General features: G+C 41.8%; 3 protein-coding genes across 3 annotated transcripts in view; 2 read left to right on the top strand and 1 right to left on the bottom strand.

The window, feature by feature from the left end:
• Positions 1–1,232: 1,232 nt before the first annotated feature.
• Positions 1,233–13,957, top strand: spred1 (sprouty related EVH1 domain containing 1). Its single transcript, XM_010767573.1, has 5 exons — positions 1,233–1,292; positions 2,133–2,301; positions 5,490–5,536; positions 10,593–10,748; positions 10,938–13,957. The coding sequence occupies exons 1-5, from the start codon at positions 1,233–1,235 to the stop codon at positions 11,634–11,636; spliced, it is 1,131 nt and encodes a 376-aa protein (XP_010765875.1). The 3' UTR covers positions 11,637–13,957.
• A 4,398-nt stretch (positions 13,958–18,355) lies between these two features.
• Positions 18,356–23,246, top strand: fam98b (family with sequence similarity 98 member B). Its single transcript, XM_010767549.1, has 8 exons — positions 18,356–18,538; positions 19,135–19,283; positions 19,369–19,497; positions 19,597–19,769; positions 20,186–20,266; positions 20,401–20,517; positions 21,220–21,387; positions 21,471–23,246. Exons 1-8 carry the CDS (start codon positions 18,489–18,491, stop codon positions 21,684–21,686), a joined length of 1,083 nt encoding a protein of 360 aa, XP_010765851.1. The 5' UTR covers positions 18,356–18,488; the 3' UTR covers positions 21,687–23,246.
• Positions 22,661–25,705, bottom strand: part of ptpn21 (protein tyrosine phosphatase non-receptor type 21) — a 16,638-nt gene continuing 13,593 nt past the window's right edge. The window contains 3 exon segments of the mRNA XM_010767550.1: positions 22,661–24,450; positions 25,039–25,143; positions 25,145–25,191. Coding sequence (XP_010765852.1) covers positions 24,322–24,450; positions 25,039–25,143; positions 25,145–25,191 — 281 coding nt within the window. The 3' untranslated portion in view covers positions 22,661–24,321.

Below are 25,705 nucleotides of genomic sequence, written 5' to 3'. Positions count from 1 at the left end.
ACAGAGGTGGAGCCAGATAGACGGGAGACGGAAGAGGTGGAGGGGATCTGTCTATAAGCGCAGTGATGCGGCACAGAGTGTACTGGTGATGACTCAGCTGGCTCTCCATATAGCTACCAATCACTCTTCTCCGTGCCCCCTCCCTTCTCCCTTGTCCCTCTCTCCTCTACTCCCATTCTCTGACTCTCTTAAAAACTACAGATCTAATTGGTTGATGATTACTTACCACACTGGCTCTCGGATTATGACAAATCGCTGGCTGAGCTTTCACCTCGTTTTCTGACGTCGATCGTCTGTGCGTCCCTTTGATTGATAAAGCTGTGAATGTGGTGTAGTCCGGGTCTACTCTAAAAGGCCTTTCCCAGAGGCAGGGGCACACCTGATACAGATGTTTATTTCTACGGTTAAACCTTGTCATTTGATTGTTTTAACTTATCTTTGCTAGCAAAATATGCTTTATTATCTTGAAGTCTTGGGTGTATGGAAAAACATGTATCTATTTCAACCAATGCCTCTTGCTAAACCTTGAAAACGCAGTGCTTAAATATTATTACAAGCCATTTTTCATGTTTTATATCTATATTTCTGCCTTGTAAATGCTCAAAAGACATTTGTTTATTCTAAGATAGTTCATATTAAAATATCCTTTCATTTTGAGCGTTGTTTTCGAGACATCTTATAATTACAAGATGGCAGAGATTCTAGCCTGATTTCTTTCTTCTATGCATGTAAACGTAGTCGCGCTCTCTTCCCCCATTTCCGCTCTCACGCTATCTCTTCACTACTCTCGGCACGTCTCACCTCCGCCTGTCTCTGTCTCCGTCCCTCTCCTCCTCTAACATCTCCAGCCTCTGCTCCGTATCTGGCTCCTCCTCCTCTCTTTTCTCTGAGCACAGTGTGGAATGCGGTGTTAAGTATCGTCCTTCCATGCAACTGTGATACTTCCTCCTCTGCTGGCCTCGCTGTGCGCTCACCTTACCTGCTCCGGCTCCATTCAGTCTCGCCTTCACAATCAGCCCCAGAGGGCCCCCCCCCACCCCACCCCACCCGATCCTCCTCACATCCATCCCTCTCTTCTTTACTCCCCTCATCCACTGGCTTTGGGTAAACACACAGGCTTAACCTTTTGGCCCTGCTTTTCTTGGGGAGGCATGTATGCAACAGTGACATGAGGAAGGATATTGTGAGAGTATACCAAAGTGTAAAAAGCATCTCGCACTTGGACGTTCAGAATGAAATGTAGACCTGTGTACACCCTCTATGACACGCGTATCGCATATCACCAACCTCTCGTACAGCTGCCACGTATCAACCTCTTAAAGTGTGCGCGTTGACTGTTGTCCGAAACAACGAGGAACGTTGCCATCTGCTTTCACTACACCAGCATTGGTTTTTGACCGGTATCCTCTGACGAGGCATTTGCACTGCGAAGATGCAAAGTGTAGCGCTCGGGTCATTGAGCTTTTCATCACACCAGCTCCTGTGCTCACGCATTCTCTCACGCAAATTACCATGCGCACGCTCACACATTCACACCTTACAAAGCCACCTCTCGTGCATGTCTGTAAAAAACCTCAAAGACTGTAATGGCCGTCTCTCATTTCATTCAATCTGCCTAGAGGAAGGCCGGGAGGCGGCCCAGTAGCTCTGATTAATAATAGGCTTTGGAAACACAGTCTCTCCACGCCACACACTTGGGCTGCCTGGCTCCAAAACATTCTCCCCCCCCCCTCCCCTTATTCAGCCACCACCACTGCTTTCCAACTTTGTATCTTCATCTGTAATGAGAACCCCACCATTTAGAATGTGTTTTACAAATTGTCCAAAGGAGTATGTGAAATGATTGGGTTTAGAATAATTTTTCTTCTCTATTTTTAGACACCCTTGAGTTATGTGCAGTTCTAGATGCAAGCCTCAATCTCTTTCTCTCTCTTCTCTTACTCGTGTCAATGTGGAGTAATTGAATGAGACACATTTAAACAACTTAGGTTGGGGAGTATGATGAAGGATTTACATGTGTGTTCCCCATTGAGTTTCATCATTAAACCTTTTAAATGATGCAACTGCATTCTAAGTCAAAAAAAATATTACTAATAAGCCTTGTTTCAATCTGACACTGTGTGTTTTATCAGGTGGTGCTGGAGTGTGTCCTGCAGAAAGACGTAATATACAACAAGGTCAACCCCATCTTCCACCACTGGAGGATCAACAACAAGAAGTTTGGACTGACTTTCCAGAGCCCTGCTGACGCTCGTGCTTTTGACCGGGGCATACGTCGGGCCATTGAGGACATCAACCAAGGTGTGTGTGTGTTGTTGTGTGTTAGCAGATTGTCAATGGTCCATGCGTGTGTTTTCGGATTTCAAAAACCAAACATCAGATTTGTTTGGAATTCCCTCTCAGAGGCTGCACTATTCTATGTGTGTTGGCAGCCATCCAATGCGTGTAAAGTGATACGGGTGTATGTGTATGAACATGGCATGCATCTGTAAGCGGGTGTCTGCAGCCGGTTTTTCTGCCTCTTTGTCATTGGCTTGTAATGGCTGACCTAGCATCTGTTCCACGAGAGATGCATAGCGTTGATTAGCGTTGATGACTTCCCCCACTGATACCTGCTCATTCACCCAAGCATGACCCCTCCTGCGGTATCTTATCAGTGCCAGCTGCCCAGATAAAGTTCCCACTTCCTGTATAGACTGGCAGGGCAACACAGTGGGTGATATGGGACAAGGGGGAGAGTTGGTAAGAAAGAGGGAGGGAGGGGGGCGGGGGAGTAGAAACTGTCAGAAGAAACTTGACCAGGTTTAGGCTTGTGTTCTGTTTGAGCTAATGTTTGATTAAAAAAAGATAAGGTTTTGCTCTACTTTCCATAATTTTCTACTTTTTATTTTTGAGCTAAACTAGATATAACACTTGGTCTCTGAGTTTACTTAGCAACTTTGGGTCCTGATAAGCAATATTTTTTAGTACAGTGCCAGAGGTTACAAAGTCATCCAATTAGCAAGAGAATCGCCAGCTCAGCAATCTGCCACCCAGCCCCGTGTTACATAAGAGGCTGGCTGACTGGAGAGCTATAATCTCCTTTACCCTGTAGACCTGGGAACCCTGGGTAGCGTAGAGGAGGTACAGCAAAACATATCGTAAAAGCTTATCAGCACCAGGCATCAGTCGCCTCTTGCCCACAAGCGTTTATCTGAGATGTGTACTTCCTGGGCACAAGTCCACACACAGTCTAGGTAACAGGTAAGCATGGGGAACAGCTGAGAGGCTGGCTTTGCAAAAGGCAATGATCAATCCAAAGCACTACATTAATGAGAAGATGACAATGTCATATCGAAGGTCAGGGCTGCTTGGTTGGTGTGAGAGCTAGTTTACTGTTTTACTTAATTTGATATATCGGTAGATTTACAAGAAACAATGTTTGCTGGTCAATAAATTATGTTTAAAATCAAAGGTCCCACAATTAGTACTTCCATTACACAACACTTTGGGTCGAAAAGTGTCAGCGTGATCAAACACATCCCTCACCTCACCAAGAGTCTGTGTCTGTCTGCTTGTAGATGCTTCAACTCTTCCCTGTGAATGTCAGCTTCGGCAGGTGATGCTGAGTTTTGTCTCCCCGGTGCCTGGACTCTCTCTCTCTCTCTCTCTCCCTCTTCTCTGCTGTACTCTCCTCCCTCCGCTCTCCTTTCTCTTCTGGCATCTTCTGTATTCTAACAGTGTTGTGTAATGCCTCTCTTCAGCTCAGGCAGGTTCTTCTGTATTCCTGTTGCATCGCGTTGCTGCTGGACTGCTGTGTGTGTGTGTGTGTGTGTGTGTGTGTGTGTGTGTGTGTGTGTGTGTGTGTGTGTGTGTGTGTGTGTGTGTGTGTGTGTGTGTGTGTGTCGGGTGGTGTAAGAGAGACAGAGAGAGAATATGTTTTGCCTGTGTGTGTGTATCAGTCTTGCAGTCCTCTGTTGCCATGGCAACGCTGGGCACATGGCTCAGGCAGCTTCGCGGCCCAGCACTGCCAGAGTCGTGCTGCAGGAAGCCTCTTTCTCTCTGTAGTGCAGAAATGCATTACAGACACACCAACACCTTTCTCATGTGAATCAGAGACACACAGACAGACATACAGACTGATGGACATGGGTCTGACACCAGCCCAGTGAATTATTCTGTCCTCTGTCTCGCTGTATTCCTCTCCTGCCTGAATGCAGCAGACAGGCCAATGCTCGGTCTTTCAAAGGAGGCCGCAGTGATCCTAATTAAGTGAACCGAAGTTCTAAACAGAACCTCTTAGAGCCCCAGGTACGCTTTTTCCTTCATCCCAGTGGAAAATGTTTAATCCCTCTTTTTTGCAACATTCAATCAATGTTTATTTATATAGCCCAATATCACAAATGTTACATTTGTCTCAGTGGACATTGCCAAGGCCATAGCCTCAACCATTTGAATATCAGTACCTGTAAAGTGATAATTACAGTAAATAGTACTTCATTCACTGAATCATACTGACCTCAACTTACATCATTTGCACTTGTAGTTTTGCAGGAATTATATATTTATATCAGAATATTCTGTTAAATTTGTATAGCAGTTAAGTTCATTTGAAACTCAAATATCGAAAATGGTTAGAAGCCGTGTGTGGCTAAAAGTTTTTATTTATGTTATTGGGCCTCTCAATTTGAACATGTAGAAAAGTGTTTAAAAAAACAACCGATTCTTTTAAAAATATCAGCAGCATTAGTGTCTTTCCTTCGGTTGAACCCTCCACAGTTTCATTCTCTGTGGCAACGAAAATCTGTAACATGGTCGGCCTGATACCTGAAACATAAGCTCTGACTCCAGCATTGGTGGAAGAGGTGTTTTGGATGCGGAAATGGCACATGGGGGTTTGAAGCCGAGGTCGGGGTTACATTATTCTAGACATGCATATTTCATTAACTTCTGTGTGCCCCACTGACACAAAGCAGCTTTCATTTCCCCATGAGGCCACAGTCAGAGGAAAGCAGAAGTCTTGTCATTTTCTGGCCTGACAAGAATTAGCAATGTAAATCTGTTCACTCAAATATGCTTTGTTGAGGCGTCTGCGTCCATTGAGAGTGGAATGGATTTGACAAGCTTGGAAAATGGTACAAGTAGACATGACTGCTACACCATACTGTTCCTTGTGTTTTTGCCCCCTACTGGTTGAGTTCCAAAAACAAGTCTTTCCTTGAATTTATCAAAAATGTAGCCATCTGAGATGCTAAAAGGTTGGTGCTATGTGTACTTACAGACTTGTCCAAAATTCCTAATTCTACACGTCATTAATAACATTGGCGGCTGACTGTGTGAGGATGTTTTAATCAAGGTACATGCTAATTTAAATGTTGAGCTGTTAGTACTTTCCTTTTGTTAGCATTTTGTTGCTTATATGACCGTAACAGTTCCTCTGTTGTTGTTTTTTAAGCATATCAAATGATGACAGCCCACTCATCTTTTTCCACTTTGTGTTTTTCCTTCAGGATTTCGGCCGTTTGGGGAAGGGGATATTCCTGAGGATGGACTGCCGGTAAGTGTGATATAAAGCTGAGAGGCTAAAAGATTGACTATAAAGAATATATTTGATCTTGAAATCTCTCTGTGGTTGTTTTAAGCAAAAATGTTCATGTTTTTTTTTTTTTCCACTGTAAAACCCATTCACAAAAAAAAGAGACATTTAACTCTATAAAGTATCCTTTTGTTGTGGAATGGTAAATGGATCATAGGATGTTAAAGTGCACCTACTGAAGGTTTTTAAAGTTGGATTTATTACTCAACGCTCCCTCACTATTAAAAACGAAGGCAGGTCATAGCTCGAACTTGAGCCAAGCCATATGTTTGAGCCCTTATGCGTCCCACCCAGGCGCTGACACCTGCCTTTGTTTTCTACCAGTTGTTCTTGGAGATTTACAGGTGTTTAAGCAGTGCCAAGCAGACCTTGAGGTGGTGCTGGGTGTTGGCCAGCAAATGTGCTAGGACAGGCTTAGTTGTCTCTATCAATCTAACTTGGTTGCTGTCACTCTTGTTAGAATTGATGCCGAAATAATAACTATTGCCTCAGGAGCTGTTTGTTCTAAAGCAGCTTGGCAAGGCTGCTCTGTGATTTCCCTGTTCTCCAAACCGAATCTATTTCTTTTGTTGACAGGACTTTTGAGAGCATTATGTTAAGAGTTGTTTATATTTCCTGGCATGTGTGTCGACATGTGTGGTTGAGATAGCTGTGTTCCCTTTAGTAGGTATATAGTTCAAGTCTACTCCACCCATTTGGTTTAGATATCGGATCTGTTAGGGAACGTCAGTCACCTGTTCTGCTTCTGATTGTAAAGTAGGTGAAAAGACACCATCCATCATGGAAGGAATGGCAGATCTTGTCATGCACACGTAAACTGAGTGACAATAAACACACAATATTCCTGCAATACTTGAAACTAACAATGAATTACTGCTGACACTGTTTGTAAGAGATTTTCATTCAACAAAGGTCATTAATTATCTTAAAAACTTGATAAAGAATGAGTCGACACACAGATAACTTTATTATTAACAGTATTTATTGCAGTTGTGTGGCATTGCATTACAATTCAATGTTTTGCTGATTGATGTAAAATGCCCCTCAAGTTCAACAAGCTTGAACCAGAACTTTGACATCAAACTGCACCCCCCATAATGTAGTTTTGAGCATTAGTCAGAGGATGTCATCACCTTTGACCTGCCTAGTATCTCACATCCTGTACGATGTAGGAGAAGGAGGGAGAGCTGCGTTCCTGTTCCTGTGGCGAAGTTCCTCTTTAAGGAATCCGCCTGAACATACAGGAAATCCAATGGCACCACTGTTGCTAGGCAGCAGGGGCGGGGGGGGGTTCAGCGGGAGGGGGGATAGAAGGGGGTGTTCACAAGGTTCAGTGAGTGAGCCACCGAGGGTGTCACCATGGTGATTTGGCATCCGAATGTTGCGGTCGGAGACCTGGGCTACAGAGAAAGAGAAGTGAACCAGTGGCTGCAGCCAGAGAGCTAGCACATACCAGCACTCAACAAGGTGTGCTGCTCTACGCTCCATCATAAAGTTATACCACTGTTCACAAAGATCGCCTGATAAACAACAGCATACTGGGTTGGAGAGGATTTTGGTGAATGGTAGAGAAAAATGTAATAGAAAATTCTTTGTTCTAGACTTTAGTTTGTGTTATTGGCCGCCCCCTTTAGATCATTCCTGTCTTGACCTTGTTGAGAACGGACAGCGTTTCATCAGCATCGGAGGTCACCATCAAGCCTTGTTTATTCCCTTGATTAGATTCAGACATCTCTAAAAAAAAAAACGCTTGTCCTTAGAATTTTCTGGAATCCATCATAGCCTTGCATTGCTAGAAGCGTTTGACTTGTGTGTGTGAGAGCAGGCTTGTTTGTACATGTGTGTGAATTGTGCGTGTGTGAGTGTGTTAATGGACATGCGTTGAAGATGGTCGTCCTCCGCCCACATCCTGCCCACCGAGGCTCTGCACCCACTTGTATGCCCTTCACAAGCTTACCACATTCTTCCTCTCACTCAGAAACACACAACACAGGCACTATATGCACATGCAACATATTTTACCCATTAAAACAAACCTAGTTGCACAACACCCTACTCAGCTGTGATGACCCACTGCCAGGAATTATTCCGTACCACCACAGTCCTTCCGCTAGTACAAAGAAAAAATTGTATTTCTTTTCGAATGCCACAGGAAAACATCCGCATCTAATTTAGCGCTGGCAGGAAGTTTTCTCTTATCAGTTTAGTACACAGAGGTTTTGTTGGCCAGTTGACTTTTACAGCCTCACTCACAGAACAGAAACGTTTAAAATAGAGCTCTGTAAAGCACCCGTAGCCAGGAAATAGATATGTTTAAAGGAATAGTTTGACATCTTTGGAAATGTGTTAATACACTTTTCTTTGTACTTCATTTAAGTTAGATACGTTAGCTTAGCATAAAGACCGGAACTTTCCACATTGTAACAATATGTGATGCCCTTCCATCCCCTTCAGAAAATAGCTAATTAACAATGGTATATCACTTTATTTTAATTGGTACAAAACCTAAAGCATTAAAATGACATGCAGTGGTTTTAGGGTTGGGGCAAAGAAACCACAACCAACACTTTAAAATAATTAAATAAACAAGATGTAACATGTTGATATGTGAGTTTTAAAGATGCTGCTAAGCAGGTTTTGTTACATTAGGATCCAATTGTTATGCTAAGCTAACCAGCTGCTGGCTGAAGCTTCACATCAAACCTACAAAGTCTTGTTATCAAACTCTGCAACAAAGTTGATGGGTGTGTATCCTCGAGCTGTGCTATACTTCTTTGTTTTTAAGGTAACAAGACGCAGATGATGGCCGATCCCTATTTTTAGAGTGTGATAAACACATATTTAAAGAAGTACACCATTAAGTGTTTGTGATCAACCACCAGAGCACGCACATCCTCTTTCCTCCGTGTGATTCAGAGATCTAGCATGTTCTGTCGTTTTCAGTACATGGACCCCAGCCCACCCTCTCCCAGCCCCTCTGCCTTTGAGGGCGGAAGTGCACGGACCCCTGATGTTGGTGTGGAGCCAGGTTGCCCCCGGGCTCCCAGCACCTCCATCCCCTCCTCTCCCCTCCCCTCCTCTCCTCCCTCACCCAGCCACATCTCTAGGGTCAGCTCAGCTCCAGATTGGCCCCCACGCATGCCTTTGAATGGTGGGGCTTAGGCAAGCGCTTTAAAAGGAAGCCCAAGTCTGTTTCCCATTTCACCCCCCCACCCCTCGCTCCCTTCTTTCTTTCTCCCACATACACACACAGCTGTCATCTGGCTTTTTAAGTTCTGTGCTGCATTTCTCCAGCTGGAGCTGGTTTATGACATTCCCTCGGCAGACTCTTTGGCCTCTCGCTCTCTTTCTCCCTCTCTCTCTCTCTCTCTCTCTCTCTCTCACACACACACACACACACACACACACACACACACACATACAACACAAAGTCATTTTTTCCTGTTCTGTTCTTTCTCTTCTCTCCCTCCACTGTCTCCTATTCCTCACATTCCCCTGCAGACGCTGTGGATGTGCGTTACACCACTTGGTATGTTTGGAGGCAAAGAGGGAGCAAAGTCACACACATACACACACCATGTGTTAGCAGTCTAGGGGGGGGGCAGTGCAAGCAGAGGAGAGGGAGGGGGGAAAAAGAAGAGAAAGAGAGGGGAAAAAAAGAAGTCAAAGGAAGCATCTCTTAGCAACCACAGGACAGTAATTACTGTAGCAGCAGCTGGGAGCAAACCAGATTTCCGCTGTGCGTTAAAGCACTGGCGTGGGCTACTTTACACACGGCACTGACTAACCAGAGCCAGCCGCCTCCTCCACACGCAGAGCAGAGAGAGGGAGAGAGAGGGAGAGAGAGGGAGGGAGAAGGAGAAGAGAGGAGGACTAACCCTGCCTTGGAGGTCGGGGTGTGTGTGGGAAAAGAGGGACAGCTAGCCAGTGTGTACAAGGCTTGAATATGGTTGGATCGAACTGGTACTTGTGGAGACATACCTCAACGTGTGTCCATGTGCGAAGAGATATAGACCCTTGAATACTCTTTATTTCGCAGTTTATTTGGACTGTTTTCAGACAGTTTCTATCTATGAAAGACTGTGCTGAGAAATAAGGAACAACTTGTGATTCTGATTGTGATTGTAATTCAGTTTATCTCCAAGTGATCTGCATAATGTAACTGGGAGTTATACAGATGGTTGTCCTGAAATAATGCTGGACATGAAATATCATCACACAGCTCTTCATGTAATAACTGACAATCCTCCCCCATCTCTCATCACCTCTGCACGCATGAATCATGAATAGCCATCACTTTTGATGTTGTTGCCATGAGTACGGAAGTGTTGGACCACTTCTATTGGATCTATAACTATGTATTACTAGAAATATGTTTATTCTTTTGCTGTGTTCACATTTCTAATGTCAACTGTGGCATTCACGAGATGTTATTTATAGACTTCTCTTTCCGATTGATGTCAACATTGAGCTTCTCTCGTGTAATTGTGAGATAGTTTGGCGTGAGGTGTAAGACATATTCGCTCAGCCTCACATGGCTTCCAACATTTCTCTTTTTCATCGCATAATTCAAGCGCCTCTTTTTTTAGGCCAGTGTTTGTAGATTTTGCATCCGTTAAAATGTTTGTGGGAACACATGCAAGGCTGATGGGAACTCGGAGTTCTTAACAGAAGGGCCTTGAGTCATCACAGCACACTCATTTGGCCAAGCGTGGGCGCAGGAGGCCCTCTGGTGGTTACAAGTGGAACACACAGCCTACACACCCCGAGTCAAAACAGCTGTGGTCCAGAAATCCATTTGTGCTCTATAGGCAATTAAATGGCAACACAGAATGTGAGAATAATGCATTTTAAGGGGTTTGAACTAACATTTATTATGAGCTAAGTATTCAATTTATGTTCAGCTTTCTGTCTCTTTTTCTTCATGCATCCTTATAAGCGGAAACATGAGATGTTTCAGGTATTTTTCAATAGGATTTTCTCCGACTAATATGATTTGTTTCTGATATTTCTGCAGGCGTGTGATGAGCCTCCCTCCTTATGTACCCCAATGAAAGAGCCTTTCTCTCCCCTGAACAACGTCGTCTCCACCGAGCCCTTCAGGGGCTGCTACGTCCGCGCCCAACCCTTCGACGAGTTCAACTCCAGCAACCGCCGCTACCTGCCTCCCCAGGTCTGCTTCTGCCCAGCACAAACTCACCCATCTGCAAAAGTTTGTAAAAATTACATAAAATTGCAACATTTTGGATCTTTAAGAGGAAGATTAAAGCTTGTGAGATTCTATGAATGAAGTATTTCTCATATTCACTTCCCATTCTTGTTTTATTATCCCACTAATTCCCCATTTTCTCCTCTCATCAAGGTCTCCTTCAAGTCAACTCGTCATGTCAGTTTTCACATGGACGAAGAGGAGATTGTTCGCATCAACCCACGCAAAGACGTGCTCATCCGCGGCTATGAGGACTACCGCCACCCTGTCATGTGGAAACAGGATTCCGACCGCGAGGACATGGACTTCCCCACCGCCTTCCACAAACTAGACAGTAAGAAGTGCGAGTATCTCTTCCCCGATGGGCCGTGTGGGGACCCCCACTCTGGCCCCGGCATGGGCATTGGAACAGGTATGGGTCTGGGTCTTGGCAAGGACACAGCCATCAAGACCCAGCCCTCGCCCCTGCTCAAGTCTAAGAAGGGCCGGCGGCGGCGAGAGGACGGCGAGCGTTCGCGCTGCATCTACTGTCGGGAAATGTTCAACCACGAAGACAACTGGCGGGGGCAGTGCCAGGACGCCCCCGACCCCATCAAGCAGTGCATCTACAAAGTCAGCTGCATGCTCTGCGCCGAGAGCATGCTGTACCACTGCATGTCCGACTCCGAGGGGGACTTCTCAGACCCCTGCTCATGTGACACGTCCGACGAGCAGTTCTGCCTGCGCTGGCTGGCCCTGGTGGCGCTGTCCTTCATCGCGCCCTGCATGTGTTGCTACCTGCCCCTGCGCGCCTGCCACCACTGTGGGGAGGCCTGCCGCTGCTGCGGGGGCAAGCACAAGGCGGCGGGGTGACCCCACAACGAACTCTGGGACACCCTCAAAGCTAGCTAACACAGGAAGTGGATAAATGCGGAAAAATAAAAAAGCCGGCATCCTTTTTTCATTCCCCTCTCAGACGGGGTGATGTTGTTGATCCCCAGCTCTGAGGGCTTTTGGAGATTTCTGTTTGTGTTTGTCGCCGACAAGCAGCGGTGGAGGACAAACCAAATGCTTTGTGGGGGCTCTGAGCATCAAGCTATGTTCAGGAGCTTAAACTGAGGAGAGGAGCAGCAGGCAACGTCAAGATTAATAGACTTGGAGATGTTACTAAACACACCTGTACACACCTGTACACACACACACACACACACAAACACACACACACACACACACACACACACACACACACACACACACACCTATCTCTCACATTCACACTCATGCATTGACAAAGCCAAGCCACAAATGTCAGGACTCTACTGCAAGAAATGTGTAACTTTATGAAGGAAAAATTGTCTTTTGTACAGAGAGCAAACAACTTAACGACGAAAAAAGAAAACAAAACTATTCTGCGTTTCAGAAAAAATACTTGCTGTTTGAGTATGCTAAAAGGGATATGTTCTTGCTTTTTTGTGAATTTACAGTTGGGTAACAGTGGCCTTTCCTTCATGGCTTAAGCATTTGCTGACAATGTAATTACTAGACAGAGAAAAGTGCACTAGAAATGGTTTCCCCCCCCCTGAGTAAAGGTAACCCCCTCAAATTCTTGTGGTACATTAACCACCTTTTGTAGTGTAATTTTAACATTTAAGAGATGTTTCCGTGGTGGATGTATGGCCAATTCCTTGTTTTCCTTTCCATCGAATGTTGAACAAATTCAGAAGGTGACAGCTTGTTTCTGAAGGTGCAGCTTGGTATTGCTTTTGACATTTAACTATAAGATGTTAAAATGATCACCTTGCCTTCCCTACGTGATTTAGACTATTTGATTGCATTCCAAAAAAAAGGGATCGATTCCATGATTAGAAGGGATAAAATGGTAATGACTTTACCATGCAGAGTTCCCCGAAATAGTTTTTTCCACATCATTTAAATAGCATTAAAACATCTTGAACCGTTTAAATTTTGAAGCCACGATTTGATTTACTCCAATGAATTCCAGTTTTAGTCCAGTTATTTACTGCTGTTGTGAAATTGGTGTTTTTATTTCTTACTTGTTATTTTCCTGCTCATTTTATAATTATTTTTTAAACAAAGGCTGAAATGTTGCTCAACCAGCAAGTTTTGTTTCGGTGAGTAAATGGGTTACAGTGCTCCTTGGTTTAATGATGAGGCACTTAAATTAGGTTATTCTTTTATTGGAAATCCTTTAGATTTTATAATTAGTCTGTACATATATTTGACTAATATAACTTTATTTAATTTGCCATTGGGAATACTCCTCCTGAAAGCACTGCTCTCCAAGCTTTGGTTGCAGCACCCTCTCCAAATGTCCATGTTTGTCCCATGAATCCGTTTTTTTGTTTTCTTTTAATTTCCCCGCACATCCTGTGTAAATGTAGTACTTCTTTGTTCCTCAAAAGTTCACTCCTTCCGTATGTCTTCATTTAACAGACCCTGGATGAATGAATGAATGCATTGCTTCAGGAATGCTGAGTATCTTAGCTATTAAACATACAAGTGTTATGTATGTATGTGTGTGCGTGTGTGTGCGTGTGTGTGCATAGGTCTACATATGCATTGTTGATCTGGTGTCATGTCACCTCTGACTTTGTGATTAAGGCTTTGACTTGTAACCGCGTCCTGTTTCCTGAAGCGTCTATTTAACAAAGAGACGATGGAACTGTTAAAGGAGAAGTTTAACATCCTGGGAATTTCACTTATCTGCTTTCTTTACTGTGGTTAGTGAGACGATCAAAACTACTCGCTATTGTAACTTTTGTTAAATTGGAGCTAGCAGCCGCTTAGCCTAGCGTACAATGGGGAAACGGATAGCTTGGCTCCATTACAATGTATTAAACTCTGCTTTATAGCACCTTAAAGTTAACCGATTAACAGGTTATATCATTTGTTTGATTAGTATAAAAGCGAAAGTGTAAAGATGACAATTTGGGGTTTTACTACAGGTCATGTGTGGGACTATTTCTTGAACAGGCACAGTGACTGATTCGTGTTGTCACCATGAGGGTACTGTGCCTGGACAACAAATAACTCGTAAAACCTCAATTGGCCATTTTTCAAATAAAAATATATATAATCTATTATTTAGTGAGCTTTAGCTGTGGCAGTAGGACGATTTTGTCACAGTTACCTGTTAGCTTCCCTATGCTAATAAGCGAAGCAGCTTCGTATTTAAAGACTACATATGAAAATGGTATCAATCTTCTCACTGACTAAACAAGAAAGCACAATTCCCAAAATGTCAAACTACATCTTTAAGATCCTTTGGGAAACAGGAAGTCTAGTGTGTGTGTGTTTGAATCCTATTTCCCGCCCAAAAGAGAAGAACATATTTCAATTGAACTGGCTTCCTCAACTAACTAAATGTTGACTCGAACTAGTCCTGAACAACGACAAACTCCCGACAGTTATAACAGTTCAGCCTGGATGTCCAGCTGCAATAAGTCTTGCTAACTGAAGAAATTATTCCTAACTAAGGCATTGGCATGTTTGAAATTAATGCTAATTGTGATTCCCCGCAGTATTTAACAGCAGATTTGGCATGACATCCATGTTGCTAACAGATATGCATCTCCTCTCCCTCCTGGCTAAAATAATAGTAGTAATGGCACTTCAGATTACAGGAGAAACATATATTTTCCTAATTCCCCCCCGACCGATGCTCCCTTTACTTTCTATGCAAACTTTCTAACGTGGGAAACACATTGACCTCTCTGCAGACTGAGTCAGTGACGGGATAGGACACTTTAACGCGATATAGACGACCGACCCCTGGTACCAAACTCCAAACAACCTGTAAATACTTAACACTATATTTAAGTTCTGATAATAATCCCAGCTTTTTTGTCTTTTACATTTTAAAGATAGAGCTGTATTTATCGTTGCTGTCAGCATATACCGTAGCTTCAATTGACAGCATTATGTACATAGGTCACCTTTTAGTATTATTTCACATTGAAAAGTAGAGGGCGTTTGTGATGGAAATGACTATTGAGCTTCTAATAGAGTTTCTCTATAGTTTTGTACGGTAGAAGGAAGGATAGTGCTAACACGGTACAGTAGTGGCATATTTGATATATAAATATATATATATACATACATATAAAGCTGCTAGATACAATCACTAATTTTATTGTGTTGACAGAGAAAATCAGCTATGAACGACTGTTAAACCCTAATTCTCCAACAGCATATAACCATGACAGTGAGTTTTTAAATGTTTGATTGCTCTGTGTGAGTGGACACTTGTGTGTGGGTGCGCGAGTGTTACTATAAATGTGCGTTCTTGTGTGCCCACGAGTGTGTGTGTGTACTGCGTGTGTGTGTTTCCAGTGTGCTGGCTGTGTGCGTGCGGGGTTGGTGTGTGACCAGATGTTTGGATGGTTGTCATATTCTCCCATTGTAATTGGATTGCCCTGCATTATTGCAAGCTGAACCAAGGTTGGATGAACCTGATTAAAACTTGCTGGCTGAGAAGCAAAAATGTAGGACGTGCATTTATACAAAGTGTAGAGAATGCTGAAATAACACTTCTCATTCTGCATTAACCAGCACAGTGCAACTTCCTGTCATGTACTGTATTATATATGCAACATGTGTCTGTCTGCTTTAATATATATATTTTTTGACCTGCATTATATAAGACTTCAGTTTTAACCACTTTGCTGCTAGTCTTTTATCCTCTTTCAATCTTGGAAATTGTGCATATCTTTGGGAATGCATACAAGTGTACATTCTTGACATTGTGTAGATTTAAAAAAAGAAAAAGCTATATAAACCTGTTTCTCTTCAGTGTATTGTTTTAAAAAGGTTACTTTTCACAGCAGTTGAGTGGTTATGTTTCAATTCTCCGATGCTTTGGTGCACTGATGATACTATATGTAAGCTTTTTTTCATCTTACAGCGCTTGATGTAACATTTATGTGATTAGTTCTAAATAGTGGAAGACATTTGTGTTTTGAAACTTGCAGTATAAATGGTACTACTCTTAACTATTCTGTAAACACTGCCTGTTTTCTTTCTTTTTTTCTTTCTTTCACTCTCTTTGTGCATATTTCTTTCCTGTGCATCTATTTGTTTCTTAATGCCATCGGCTTTCACATCCTGACAACCTCAAAAAAGTGCCTCACGTCCATCCTAGTTTCCATTTTATAATTTAACATCTCTCGTTCTGGTTCTATTGGTTTCTACACGTCTAGGTATTTCTTCTCATGGTTCGAGAATACCAAGTATATCGATTTATAGTCCCCAATAACTCATAGTCATGGTTGTATTTTTCTTTATACAAGATGTAGCTCGGTTACTTTCATAAATTATATAGTAATATGATACATAATGTTTTAACTGTTTTTATGTTACATCATACACTTGTAATTTGACCTATCAAATAACATATCATATATAACTGGTGAAGTTTTAATCTTTTGCTGTGTAAGCTTCATTGCCTTTTTTTGTATCAGTCATCCATGTTATAAGAAACTACATGAGTTGGTTTTGTGAAGTACACCAAGGGCACATGATCAAGTTTACTGTGGTCAGATATTTAAATACCTTCTTCTTCTTTTGAAAAACAGATCCAACGTATCAAGACTGAAAGTCTCCGATGCGCTGCTTGTTACTTTGCATTATGAACATGCCTCATCGGCCTTAATGTCTGTAAAATATCGGACAGCTATACCACCTCAGAAGTCGGCTGAAACCCTTTTTCTCTATTCATAGAAGATGCAGCTTCAACATTCCGGACAAACAATGTGTGTGTAGGTCAGTTGACCAAGCAAATGGATACATTTATTTGGTTCCAAGTTACTCTGTTTTACTAGAATGGTCCTATGACCTGTCCTTTTTTGGACTGATCATCTTCCATTGAGGTCTGATAGAGTATTTCAGCCCCTATTGTTCGATATATGTTCCAAGGACATCTTACATTTGGTTTCTCAGTATAGCATCTCTCATGTATGTGTATTCAGCTCTGTCCTCAAATGTGTCTTTTGGAGTCTATCCATACCGCCCGGCTCTGCAGTCATGATACATCCTGTTGCTGTGGTCTGAGCTCTGCGATCGCACTCTGTATCTGCTGAGTCGTGCTGTCGCCTGTTGCTGTGGGTCTGGAATCATCTACGTGCTTGATGGATATACTCCTGGATTCATCTTCTTATTAGACACACATGTATTTCCAAATACGGACTACCTATGTCAATGTAATTATCTTTCAATTCCACGCATATGATGTAGCCGTGCGTGCGTTCTGGGTGCGTGTTGCCTACTTTGTGTTGCTCTCTGGAGGTTTCCTACCATTCCCTTTAACTGTGGGGGCTTCGAGGAGGTGTGTTCTTGTGATGTGAGTGTCTAGGACAGAGTGTGTCGGTATTGATATGTGATATTGTGTACACACTGTGAAGTGCTGACAATGTTAGTATGTGTGATATGTGTGCTATATATGATAACATTGGGTGGAACTGTGAAGTCCACTGAGACAAATGTTACATTTGTGATATTGGGCTATATAAATAAACATTGATTGATTGATAAGGCTGTGTGTGTGTGTGTGTGTGTGTGTGTGTGTGTGTGTGTGTGTGTGTGTGTGTGTGTGTGTGTGTGTGTGTGTGTGTGTGTGAGAGAGTGTGTTGGTGTGAGGAGCTCCGCGGATTGGTAAGGGGACGGGTATTAACCAGAAAAGCATGTCATGGAACCTAGACTGTTGGATTGTTACTCAGACAATACGAGACGCCACCTTTGTTCTTTATACAAAGTTGATTTCCATTTTTCTCTAATTTATAATAATTAATTGAATAAATAGACTCTTTGCTACTCCAAAAGATAAATAACTATTTGCTACTCCAAAGGCTTCAAGGAAGTGACAAGGTGGTATGCCTGTGTTTATGTTTATAGACAATGTCATTTAAATTGGCGTATAAATGCGTGTCATGGTATAGTTGCGTTTTATAACAACATTTTATTAAGTACTTTATGACGCATAATGGTAAATGAAGTTTTTGATTAACCTTGAATGACACTTTTAACAAAGATCTACAATGGTATTAGGCAGTAAGTATGTTTACTCAAGTACCTAATTAGGAGTATGTTTACGTATAAGTACCTAATTATATAATTACATTTTATGAACTTTATGCTTTTGATACTACATCAAACATTACATTTTATGTTATTTTACTGCACTACATTTACTGTTTCTGTTACTTTGCAGATCAATGTTTTACATTAGAAAGTATTAAAAATAAAGTAAATATCTTCAAAATCTAAACTTTTCAGGATTTCAGTTTTTTTGTAATTTAACAACAAAATACATTTCAGGCAGTTGTATTTTTAAGAATACAAGTGTCAACCTATAAATCAGTATATAATTCTTCAACATTATTAAAGCGTGTTACCAAAAATATTTGACGACTCGAATCATTTTCTATTACATTTAATTGTTACTCCCACGCCACTTCTATTACACGTTTTGATGAACATATCCTTTATTGTGGAGAGTACACAGCTAGTATAGGGCGGAACCATTGCAGCAGAACCATAGATTGAAAGTCGCTGGTTTCCCTCCGGACCATGTCAGTAACCGGAACAGCAAAAAGGCATGAGAGGAGAGCGATGCAGAAATGAATGGGTGCAAAATCCTGGACATGTTGACAGTGTTATATCCGTAACGTCGTCATGTTTTCAGTAGTATAAAACATATCAAAAACACCTATGAATTTAACGATGGAGTGCGACATTTTGGACTCTTTGGAGGAGCTTGGGTAAGCTAATGTGCTGTTAGCATTTAGCATCAACACCGTTATGTTATCAGTCTGCGTGTTTACAAAAGACAGAGTGGCTGTGAAAGCTATTTAGCAAGTTGTAGAGAGCCTGGTTTAACCCTCCTGTCGTGTTCTGGTCAAATGTTAACTACTTTAATCAATTATAAATATTGTGTTATATTTTTTCTTGGCGTCAAGGCCTTATAATATCCTCCACATTAGGCATTTGAACATATACAATACAAAAAATTGCTGATTGCCACACTGTCAAAAATGACCGCAAAAGGAAATGAATGGGGTAACCCTAGTTTATGTTCATCCATCAGATAGCAAACACCCACAAATCAGCAAAATGTTCTCTTTGAAATACATTTTGACTGTCTATTCTTTGTATATTCACCCCAGTTATTTGTTTAAACCAGTGGTCTGAGAAAAAAAAAATTCAGCTTAAAATGCTGTGCTGACGTTTTTTGTGTAAATGTAAGAGCAGTTCAAACGGACAAGAACACAAAAGCAAGGAGGGAGAAACGAACAGGACAGGAGGGTTAAACGATCTAGTTAATATGTGGTGATTTGACTCTCCTCTCTCTCCGTAGCTACGCCGGTCCTCTGCTGGAGGAGAAGGCGTTGCTCGGAGCCGCAGAGGGAGGCCTGTGCTCTCCGGAGTTTGTGGAGCTGTGCCGGTGGCTGGCCTCCAGCCTGAAGCCGCTGTGTGATCTGGAGGAGAGCATTATTTCCGGTCCAGGTTAGCTCACCTCCATTCACACCTGATTGTGATACTCAGAAGTCTTGTTTTCCTCTCAACCTGTTTCCTGTCTGCCTCCCTCTAGAAGACTTGGACAGCCTTCAGCTGGAGATGAGTGGTCTGCTCAAAGAGCTGCACTGTCCTTATGGAGATCTAGTTTCAGGGATTCTCAAAGGCAGTGTGCAGAATACAAAGGATCATCTCAAATGTCTCTGTATGTAATCAAATCCTACTGCTTATTCCATTCATTGTTCTACAAGTTGTCTGCATGTTCAGTGAGTCACTGACATGCTTTGTGTGTCTTCTTATGAAGTGTTCCTGAGCTCTGAGCTCCAGGCGGCTCAGATTGTGAGGAGCAGAGCAGACTCTCGTAAACAAGAAGAGGGTCCTGTTTGGGAGGAGCTCCTGGTCATCTGTGAGACACTGAACCTGCCGGGGCCCAGAGGACAGGACGCAGCAGTGGTTCTGTCTCAAGTCCAAGACAAGGTGGGACTATCTAATATCATTTAAGTACATTTATGTCAAAGCCACCAGCATTTCTCTGTTAGTCTTAGTCCTCAAAGCTAGCAAAAATGGTGTGCCGAGTGCATGATGTTAACAAAGTGGTTTGAACATTGTTGTATATTATATTATTTGTATATTCAAACCTCTTCTTGTAGACTTGCATTGACTTCCTAACACATTTCATATTGATTTAAAAAAGTTTATTTACAATGTTTAAGGCTTTAAATTGATCCATAAGTACTTAGCTATAATAATTAGCTTTTTGCTTGCCATTTTCTCATAGGTCCTGTTTGCAATGCTATCTACCCTTCAAATTGATCTTGTCTTTATCTAAACACTATTGTAAATTAAATGAACAATAGACTTGTGTGTATGACAGACCCTGTGTGTCATTATAGGTTGAAAAAGTACTTAAAGAACTTCCAGATGGCTCCATTGAAAACCCAGTACTAAAGACATCTCTACACAGTGAACAATGGGTAAGTAGATCTAATAATGAAATCGACCACGTTAATATATATTAATAATATATATCTGTATATTAGTAGCTAGGTGGGTTTTATTGTTCAATGTAAAGGTGGGTTTATAATGTTGTTGTTTTTTATCTCTGCAGGAGAAGTTGTACAACATTAACGCAGCTCTGTCTTCAGAATACGAGTGTCGGCGCAGGATGCTGATCAAACGGCTGGACGTCACAGTTCAGTCCTTTGGGTGGTCGGACAGAGCCAAGGCATGTTTATCTAAAACCTACACATCATAATGTTCTTTATCCTCTTTCTCCATCACGTGGGAATCTAAACTGATGAGCATATGGGGAAGATGGTGATTCTTTAAAGGGGACCTATCATGCGAAATGCACTTTTTGATGTCTTTTATACATAAACATGTGTCCCCGGTGCGTCGGGGAACTCACAAAGTGTCAGAAAACAAAACCCTCTCTCTTTTCCTCCGTACCCAAATTTCTAAAAACGGGGGTACAACGGAGCTGATCCAGATTTGCGTCCGATATGACGTAATGTCGGAAATGTGGGCTGGCTTCACGCCCGTGGCCCTATCAGAAATCATGCGCGACGTCTTTTGGAAGTAATACGGTCTTTGTTTACATTAGCAAGCATCGCTAACACTCAGAGCTAACCTGTACCGGAGAGAGCCTGTGTAAGCAGGAAATAAAAAAAGTAACTCACCGTTTAATCACAGCAGCATTTAGCTGTATCTCGTAGAATTCTGAGCAGGCACAAGCTCCCCCTCCTCTTTTTTGTATGGGATATGAGGGATGTCTAAAATGCATGATCTGTTTGGTATTTTGAGCAAAAAACATAGACGTGTTTTTAATATATTTTGATATATCTGAGACCCATAATATATGCTTAAATTGGCAAAGTAATGTGTGTTTGGCAGCTGATTTAACCCCATGTGTGCCTGTGGTTGTTAGGTAAGGGTGGACAGCATGGCGAGGGCCTACCAGCCCAGGAGACACTCTCTGAAGCCTCAGTCCACCGTGGACATGGCCCAGCTGCTGGCGGCCAGAGAGGATATCTGCAACGTGGTGAAGACCAGCAGCGGCTCCAGCACGGAGAAGACCAGCTGCGCTGTCAACAAGGTACAGAAGAACGGTTCCTTTCTGTCAACAAAATGCCATTCATTCGATGTTTCCCAACCATTTCTATGTCCACTTGTCCGCAGATTCTAATGGGGAGGGTCCCGGACAGAGGAGGACGTCCCTCAGAGATGTCAGCCCCGGCTCCTGAGATGCCACCCTGGAAAAAAAGAGAAGATGGTGGACACGGTGGTGGCTGGGGAGGCCGTGGTGATGGAGGCCGTTGGGGAGAGGATGGAGGTGGAAGGAACCAAGGAGGACATGGTGGACAAGAAGGAAAGAGAGGGCGGTACCAGTATTAGTTTCGACCGACACTATCTTGTGTGTCTTTTTATATAAGTGATCAAAAAATCATATTGGACATGAACTGAACTCCACCGAGGAAGAAAAAGTAACTGTATTTCTACTTTTTAATTTTCTCATCTCTCAAAAATAACAGCAATCATTTTAGAATTTCTTTTGCACAGGAGCAAATGATTTAACAGCGGCATTGTGCCACAATTCTGGAACTGTGTCCCAAATCCATATTTCATACTGACTCTAAGGATGCTTCAGTGTGTATGGTGTTTAGACTGCACACGTAACTACATTTAACCTCATTTAAAGTATATGTATTGAACAAAAACTTTTATTTTTGAGTGTTGATGGACCCTGTCTTCCCAAAATGCAATGAACTTAAGAAAAGGGTGAACTGTTCATAACTTTAAAACTAATAGCAGATGTTAGTCAAACAGCCCCAGATAACCTAATGTATTATTATAATCTGGGGGAAGCTATAACCAGTTCAGTAGGTGTATTTTCTTTTATCATATCTGCAAAAAAGCCTGGAAAGGATACTATGAAAATCTTTTTATTGTTTACATTTATTTTGGAATTTGGGACACGGCTTACAATTCCACAGATATCAGAGGGAGGAACCACCGATGAGATGAACAAAGACACTACACATGTTTTTTTCTTGGCATAAAATAACACGCTTCCCTTTTAATCATGTTATTGTATCAAGTGATTTAAGGATAGAGAACACATCTTTGACTGAAGTCACTGCTACCTGTTAGAAAACTGAGGAATCAGAAGATTGGACTGATCAGCTCTCGCCTCATTTCCTTGAAGATTCTGTACCAGCTATGATCTTTTCCACCTCTGAATTTATTTAATAAAGACACCTTTCTAAAGTAAACTCTTTTATTTTTGATGCAACAGATATAGAAATAGAGGCAGAATAATTCCTACCACAAGGGGGCATGTGTGTGATGAATTAAATAGAGAAACAATGTATTTCCAAATATTTATTCTTGGCTGAAAAGATTTTCTACACTTTTTTCCAATGGCATACCATTTCTTGTTCAATAGATAGTTTATACAGTTTGTACAATAACCAATATTCATAAAAGCAAAATTGTACATTATGAACAACAGACCTGTACATGGACAACAGTTCAATCACTCTTCAGTCTCCACACTAAGACTCATTCAGTATCTTCAAACCAAAAACCTGAAACAAATTCATACGGGCGTTTAAAAAGATCCAGTTGAACTCATCTCAACTTCAGTTCAGATGAGTTTCCTCCAGTTAAGTTAGATCACTGCCCACGCGTCTGACACCAACAACAAGGCAAGACAAATAAGGGGTTAAAAATCACTTTGGCCACATTATAAATTAAATTGGTGTCTTGCATTGATAATAAAGGCAAACATATTTCTAATTGCTAAAAAGTAGTTTGACTTTATGTAAACTTCGCGTGTACGCATTGTTCCTGGACAGGTGAATTCATAATTGGCTTTAAATACGCTCTGTAGCTCGAGCAGGAAAGGGAAGTGTTCACTAAAAGTCAGGATGCTATTTGTAACAGCAGGAATAATAAAAATAAAGACAGTCAGGATGTCAAAGTGTCACTGAGCACTGTTGTTTCTCAATACTGTCAAATGGCCCCACTGCTCCATTTCTATGTATTTAACAATCGCAAAACTGTCACTCCTGAAGGGTTGAACCAAATTAAATAATTATTATGATCATAGTTTGCCATTTCTGTCCCTAAAATGTATTGATTGGCGGTACAAAAACATCACTGCAATCAAACAAGCATTAAATTACACTGAGTAAGAAAACTAATCCATTTCCTTATGACGCAGATATGTAGGCACTTTGTCTCGTAATAACATCTTAAAGTATCTTGCTAAAATACAGCACTCGGATTTCTCATTGTAAAAAAATATTGAACAGTACAAAATGATTTATCCAAGTTTGACTTTTGCCTCACACCTGCTTCTCAAACCCATCAATCCTCCATCTTAGAGGATAGGAGATGGTTCCTGTTGTGTTTTGATAACGTTTGGTGGGTAAACATTTTTTACCGAATCCGACTGAACGGTAGGTATCTTCTGTATCATGTCATTCTATGTTCCTATTAAATTAAATGCAGGTAGAAAACCTTTGCGCCACCACAGGCCAATGATGAAGTTCACATCCACCTGATCTGGGCTCTGTAATAAACCTTTATATGAGTCACATGATTCTTTATCCACTTCATGACTACAGAAACATCCTTCATTATCAGAACCAATGAAACCCATCTATCCTAAAGAGTTTCATAATGCAGCTTAACATTGGTTCATCGTGTACAGCTAAGTACTGTAAAAGTGCTGGGCTTTATTAAGCAATATTGTATGTAAAAAATAATATATATAATACTGTTTAGAGGCAGGTCGTAAGTCTTTATGCTCCTTCATGTTTGTGTATCCACACATCCTTCCTTCAGACGCCTGACTTTAATACTTGACCAATCAGAGTCCTCAGAGCGCTACAGTGAGCAGTTTCATACGGCTGCTTCATCATCATCATCATCATCACAGTGCAGTTTGGCATAAACCTGGGGCAGACTCCACCCTTCAATAACCTGTGATGGTGGTGGTGTGTACTGAGGGTTGAACACACACTCATATGAGCCTGGAGTTGCGGAGGTACTGGATGATGACCTTGTAGATGAAGGTGTACTGAGAGAAGGTCTGGACCATCATCATCCTCTGCTGACGAAGCTTCAAAAGGAACTTTGGGACATCCAGCGCCTGAAACAAGACGAGCAGTTAGTACGACAGTCTCATCTAGAAACACGAGACGCTGAAAGAATATTGACTCCAGATGGGTGACCAGGTGAGAACAAGCAACATGTGGGACATGTTACTGCTTTGCTAAGAGCTAGATTAGATGTATATATAACGTCTATCTAACTAACCCTTAAGAATAAACATTTCTATTAAACTATTAGCTTATAAATATGAATAACAACGGGTTTAATGTTTGCACAAACTATGCAAGTGAAGGAATTACAAATATTTGTTTTGAATGGAATTAACATAACAAATTATTATGACCAGAAAAAATGAAATACTAGCGCCGGTGTTATGCCGTGTTGTGCGGGAGCGCGCCACAGCGCAAAGCATAAACTCCCAGACATTTAATGATTTGTATTACGGCATAGTTAGTCTGAAACGACATAAGGATAACACGGAGCCCTGGCTGCGGCGAAACGTTGGCGCTGTTCTGAGTTTGTTGTATCGTCAAATGACGGTACTGCTTCAGCATTTTTCCGTCATGTTCAAAGAATTCCGTCATAGACGGAATATTTCGGTTAAACGCGACTCTGGCGGGATGTCCTCGTTTGCCAGACAGGCGATCATGACTTCGGACAGGATTGACCACCCCGGTGTCGGCCCACCTCCCGCGCGAGTGCCTGCACCGGCAGGTTGGTGTTCTTTGGCCACTGTGCTGTTGGTGTGTCTCCTCACGCTGGATCTCCTCCAGGTGCGCTGCAGAAAACATGAGGGCAGCAACTTTAAGTAGGCTACACAATCATGGAATATATCAATAAAATCTACTTGTACCTGTCTAGAGAGTTCCGATCCTAATCTAACAATTCAATCAAAATACTTTTCAACGTCTCCGGGCTTCATATTACATACTACTTTAAACAGGTTGTTTGGGACAAGGATAACGTGATACTGTTACAACGCTGAACATATACTTGAAAAATAAAATACAAATAAAAATATATACAAATTCGGCACCTTTAATTTCCATGTCTATATAATCTAATAAAGACAATATTTAAGGCATGGATTTTTTTTCGAGTGATGTGTTATTTAATCTGAGATCAGTTTTAGGATTTTAATAAATGCCAGAAGAGAACTTGACAATTCTATTTTTTAAGACTATGAGGTTTGAACTCAATTTCCATCAAAACTGGTGGGGTATTTACTACGAGCGGATTTTTGTTTCGGCAGATAACTTTCTGGGATTTCCGGTACTACGAAGGGTTCACTT

The sequence above is a fragment of the Notothenia coriiceps genome, unplaced genomic scaffold (assembly GCF_000735185.1).
Source record: "Notothenia coriiceps isolate Sejong01 unplaced genomic scaffold, NC01 NC01_scaffold00004485, whole genome shotgun sequence".
NCBI classification, from domain to species: Eukaryota; Metazoa; Chordata; class Actinopteri; order Perciformes; family Nototheniidae; genus Notothenia; species Notothenia coriiceps.
Note: the sequence above shows the minus strand (reverse complement) of the source record. Positions and strands in the feature narration are given on the sequence as shown.